This window comes from Mytilus galloprovincialis, chromosome 14, assembly GCF_965363235.1.
Source record: "Mytilus galloprovincialis chromosome 14, xbMytGall1.hap1.1, whole genome shotgun sequence".
Classification (NCBI taxonomy): Eukaryota; Metazoa; Mollusca; class Bivalvia; order Mytilida; family Mytilidae; genus Mytilus; species Mytilus galloprovincialis.
Window position 1 is genome coordinate 46,404,217 of NC_134851.1, and position 6,000 is coordinate 46,410,216.

The 6,000-nt window shown below is 30.9% G+C and overlaps 1 protein-coding gene across 1 annotated transcript in view; it reads left to right on the top strand.

Moving 5' to 3' along the window:
- The window catches only part of LOC143059252 (dnaJ homolog subfamily C member 10-like), a 29,096-nt gene extending 23,297 nt beyond the window's left edge, over positions 1-5,799 (top strand). Inside the window, exons 17-21 of the mRNA XM_076232727.1 lie at positions 204-346; positions 978-1,179; positions 3,213-3,344; positions 3,847-3,921; positions 5,437-5,799. Coding sequence (XP_076088842.1) covers positions 204-346; positions 978-1,179; positions 3,213-3,344; positions 3,847-3,921; positions 5,437-5,460 — 576 coding nt within the window. The 3' untranslated portion in view covers positions 5,461-5,799. The remainder of the gene's footprint in view (positions 1-203; positions 347-977; positions 1,180-3,212; positions 3,345-3,846; positions 3,922-5,436) is intronic.
- The last annotated feature ends 201 nt before the right edge of the window (positions 5,800-6,000 follow it).

Genomic DNA, 6,000 nt, shown 5'->3' on the forward strand with positions numbered 1-6,000 from the left:
ATTTTATTTTTTGTTTTTTGTGGGTTAAAGGGATTGAAGAAAATACAATTCTATTTCACATAGAAATGAAATGTCCCACCCCTCATACATTCCTTTCCTGGAAGAGCTAATACAAGGAATTCAAAAATACTTTCAAATTATTGGAATAGTATCTCTTAAAAAATTTAATATACAATAACTGATAACAAGTTCTCCCTTTTCAGATGTTCAAGGAAACAAAGAATATATATGTTGGACAGGTCGACTGTGCTGATCCTAATAACCAATGGTTCTGTCAGAATAACAAAGTACATTCCTATCCTACTGTCAGATTATACTCTTCTGGCTCAGGAACAGGCAGCTTTTTGTAAGTTGATAGAATATTTTTTAATTTAATTCTTTATTCATTTAAAGGGGATTGCAAACAGCTAGGGAACATTACACACAGTGTTGCATAAGAAATAAAATATATGCTCCTCATATATTACTTTACATAAAAATTAATGTACTACTATTGTTTTTTGCAACAATTGTAAATTCTACCCCACTGCCATGCAATGACAACCATATGTTCTCAGACTTGGTCCATAGCTTTTCATACAAATAAAATTATTTTAATATTATTTTAATACAAAATGGAAGTGACAAAGATAGAGAAATACAGTTGCTAGACACAACTTCTTGATGCAAGCACGGGAAGTCTGAGGAGCTTTAAAACATTAAAAACAAAATGAATATGAGAGGCAATTACTCTGAACAGATTTCTTTTCTTCCTTTTTTTGTGAAATTGTTAGTATAAAGAGGGGGCAGGACCTTTTTCGGGACGTCGGGATCAGATGTATCTGGGAATTCTTTTTTCTAATTTAGGGATGTCGGCATTTAGATTATTTTAATTTCAGAACCTCAGGATTTCATGTTTTTAAGCCCGGGATTTATGGATCAGGACCCCTCCAACCCCCCTCGATAAATTTTCCAACATTATATCTTTCTCTTTACAGTGCATACAATGGTTGGAATAGAGATGCTCAGTCGTTGCAAGCTTGGGCATTTGAATTTTTACCATCTAAAGTAAAGAAAATAAAACACAGAGATTTCTTCAATAATATTATAAATAGTAAAACACCATGGGTGATTGACTATTATGCTCCATGGTGCGGCCATTGTCAAGTGTTTAAACCAGAATTTGTAAAAATTGCAGAGGTAAATATGCAAGATATCTTTTAATTTCTTTGCCAGTTGTAATTCTGTTTTTATTTAAAGGAGCATTGTATTTAGAACGTGAAGTGATTCCTGCCAAAAATTATTACATATGCCAATCTCATTAAAATACAGATACTGTAGATAGAATTAGAATGATGTGATATGATTGCCTATAAGACAATTTTTTTATCCAAGTCATAACATGTGTGTGGGGGTCTGCTATTTTCCTCTTTGCTTACATAGATGTGACTGCACTGTTCTATTTTTTATGCCCCCCCCTACGATAGTAGAGGGGCATTATGTTTTCTGGTCTGTGCCTCCGTTCGTCCGTCCGCTTCAGGTTAAAGTTTTTGGTCAAGGTAGTTTTTGAAGAAGTTGAAGTCCAATCAACTTGAAACTTAGTACACTTGTTCCCCATGATATGATCTTTCTAATTTTAATGCCAAATTATAGTTTTGACCCCAATTTCATGGTCCACTGAACATAGAAAATGATAGTGCGAAGTTCAGGTTAAAGTTCTTGGTCAAGGTAGCAGTGTTCTCCCCAGGCCGTTATATTTTTTCACCGTGATGCTATAATAATTCCCGCGACACTATAATTATTTTGAAGATGCTATTTTACTTGTCGTCAATTTTGAACTTTATCTATTATCGATTATGATCATAAAAATTATATCACCTTTAATTGTAATCCCTTTAAGTCGGACACTAAAGGCAATTAAGAGATTAAATAGCCAGGTTTTAATTGCCCTCAGGGTGATAACTGTTTGGATGTGAATATCCCAAGCTGACACTTGTGACATGACTAAACCACGTGTCTGCAATCACCAATTTTGACATGGAAAAATGCAATCACCAAAACAATTCGAAATCTATGTTTTGTATTAAGAAATTTCGAAGATTAAAACGATTTTTTTTTTTTAAAAGGTCGTTTATTTGTACAACTCTCCAAAAAATACTTTCTTTCTCTTCCGGTAATCCGAGAGCGAGAATTTTGGTTTTGAGCTAAAATCAATTTTATATTTCTTTAAAAAGTTATCATAATGGGCTTAAGTTTATGTTTAATTCATTTAATGGATTAAAAGCGTCTTATTCATTCACAATCTCTTGTCAAACAATGTTTATTCTCGGACTCATTTTCGTAAATGTTTCTACGGCCGCCATTGCACATTTTTTGTGTAAACTACGGATCGATACCGGACCAGATATGACAAAAATCCGCATTTTCACGATAATGACAACAGACGGACGGTAGACAAAAATATACCAATAGAGAAAATTACGCATTAATAGACTATTTGTTAGATAACTTTGTTGAAAATACGTATCATTTTGATGTAAAGATAAGAAACAACAGGGACTAATTCATTCAGTGCCATGAAACAATGAATTTCATAAACATGATAAAAAAAAGTTTTTAAATTGATATTTTTTTTTGCTACTTTTGCTTCTTTATCTTTATTTAATATAATATAAAAAAAAAATAGTTAATTTTGTGTACTAGATATTTAGTTTTGTATACAGGTTGCACTATAATGAACCATTCATTCATTTGACTTATTGTTGGGTAACTGAAAGCACATATTTATTTTTATTTGGCACAAGAAGAAAAAAATAATTCTGTAACTATAAATGAATAAAGAAAACATAAACTGAAACAACTGTTTTTGTTGTTATAGTTTAATTGTATTCTCAGTTATGAATTGAACAATATAAACTAAAACATATAAAGGAAATAGAGCAGCAACGCAAGGCGACAAATGACATTAAAAAAATACAGTTATTTTTTTTTATGCAAAATGTGATGCTATCCAAAATTTCTGGGGAGAACACTGCATAGTTTTTGATGAAGTTAAATTAAAGTTACATCAACTTGAAACTTAGTACACATGTTCCCTATGATATGATCTTTCTAATTTTAATTCCAAATTAAAGTTTTGACCCCAATTTCACGGTCCACTGAACATAGAAAATGATAGTGTGAGTGGGGCATTCGTGTACTATGGACACATTCTTGTTTGATATTTTTTTTAGGCACTAGATGGTCTAGTAAAGGCAGGAACAGTAAATTGTGATGAAGAACAAGCCTTGTGTAATCAAGCTGGTGTCAGAGCTTATCCTACAGTTAAATTCTATAAAGGGGCACGTAAAGAAGGCATGTCACAGGTAAGTTCTAGTTTCTTGTGTTGTAGATGTGAGTTGGTGCTTTCAACTGATCTTATATTATTGGACACGGATTTATCCTAGCTTGCTGAAATGGCATTAAGCATTAAGGGAATATACATTAGTTCAAGGAGATAACTCTTAGATATAGTTTTGCATTTGTAAAATTCAAATTTTATCAATGTATTTTAAGTTTTCCCTAAAACAGATTGGAAACAGTCCATGTAACCTAGAAGCTTAGAATCTATTTATGAAAATGGTTTCCACAAACGTACTGATGATTTTTATAGTTATTTTCCTTAGCCTAGGTCTACCACCTCAAACAACAATTAATAACATAAGAAGTTTATCTGTTTTGGGAAAGTTTTGGTTTGAAACTATCCCCTGAAAAGATTCAAGTTCTTTGGATCCGAAATAAGTTGCTAATCTCAGAAGTAAAAATGGGTACTTAAGGCATTTGCAATGAACAGTTTATAGACCTCTAAAAGTATTATCTTTTTTGTAGGATACATATGGATATGATTTAGAAAATTTAGATGCAACATATATAACAAACTTCTTAAAAAGTCAAGTACAACAGGTAAGTAGTTGTATGCTATAGGTATAGCTATATAAAACCTAGTGTAGGGAAAGGAGTAGGTTCAGTAAGGCCCTTTTTGGCCCCAAAATATAGCAGTTTTACAAAATTGTTAAAATGTATACTTTTAGTTATTCATTGGAAAGTAAAATCCTTCTACTACATAAATATGGGCTGTTTTTGACAATACAATGCACATATATCGGGTACTAGCATCATTAAGTCATGCTAAATTACTGAAATCTTCACAATTTTAGCATTTTAGTTAAATTTTAGACGGTTTCCGTCTGAAATGAAAGTGGCCGCATTCGTGTTCATTCTTAATATTGAAATGTAAGTTGTATTTTATTACAATACATAACATATATAAAGGTTGTGGATGAACACGGATGCGGCCACTTTCATTTTTGACAAAAACCATCTGAAAAGTGACATTTTTGGGCATATTTGATAGATTTGTCATATTTAAGCTAGATCGGAGCGTTTTTAATGAGTAAATCAGTTAAAATCTTTCACATAAACTTATTGAATCAATTGAAATAGATACTTAAGTGTTTAAAAAGTGTCTAAAATCTTTCGTCAGATGATTTTTAAATTTGAGGCCAAAATCGACCCTTACCCTCCTTTGAAATTTATTTTATTAACCTTAAAAACGGACAAAAGGAGGGTTCTTGGAACATTTTTTAAAACAAAGAGAAAGTAAAGCAAGCAAAGCCTTTTCCTGTTTCTTAGCAATATACTATAAATTGAGAAATTATTGCGTTCATTTATTATTGCGATTTTGTTATTTTAGACTATAATGCGATTTTAATTTTTGCGACATAAAAAAAATTCTGTTTAATTCATTAATACATATAAAATATTTCAAAATGCAAGTTTAAGTTATTGCGATTACAACCCCATTGCATTTTTTGCAATAGTAAGAACATCGTAAAAATATCTGAATTTGCAGTAAATATTATTCTTTCCTACACTGTATGAATTTTGTTTTTATCAGCAATTTAACATTGAACTTCTCTGTCCAAACCATTTAATTTGTTTTTGCATGAAATGGATTTCACTGAAAGACAAACAGTGATGAGGACCCAAAATTGAACTGTCATATAAACAGTTATTGGAACGTAACTGTTCACTCTCAAAAGGAGCAAGTCCAGGAGACTATAAACGTACACTATGAATTAAGTGCAAATAGAGTGGATAATTGATTTATCTTGCAAAATTCTTTGTCATGTGCCCAAAATATGCCTCAATAAATAAAAAAAAAGAAATGTGGTATGATTGTCAATGAGACAAATATTCACCAAAGATCAAATGAAGTGGATGTAAGCAATGTATGGACTTCAACAATGAGAAAAAACCCATACCATATGGTCAGCTATAAAAGCCTCCTATTTTCCTTTTAACACTTGCATGGAAGGTTATATAATGACCTAAAAATATGTCTATTATTGTTTTTTTCTATTTTTGTAAGTTTTCCACAATCTTCTTTCGTTTATAATACTTTGTTTATTTTTTCAGCAACAGCAGCATGATGAATTATGATGAAGCTTGAACATAGAAAAGATGTTACAAGAAAAATAAGAAGAAGAATAATGCTCAGTGCCTTATTTCTCCTTTATGTTAATTTATCCAAGCATTGTATTTTTTTATCTTGTTTTATCTCTTGTAAAATAGTTCATGAGGCTCCTTTGGCCATTAAGATCTGTTTCATTTAGAAAAAAAAACCAGAATAAGGAAGACAAGCCTAATTTTTTTTTATGATTATCTGATTTTGAAATCCAGCTGAAAAAAGAGCATGACATATTTAATCCTATTTTACTGATTCAGCAAAAAAATGTCTGTTTACCCTGATTTTAATATTTGATACATATTTTTGTTTGGAATGTTTGGAATGTTCTATGAATTATAGAATTAGTAATTGAAGAATTCAAATAAAGAAAAATATTAAATGTGTGACCAAACAACACATTAATTCATGAATGCGTTCATTATCAGTGTTTTTTTTTTGGTCAAGAGTTAAATATTTTTTTGATATTTGAATACGTTGATTAGTTTTTCTTTTTATTACATAGCTTTTTTTAA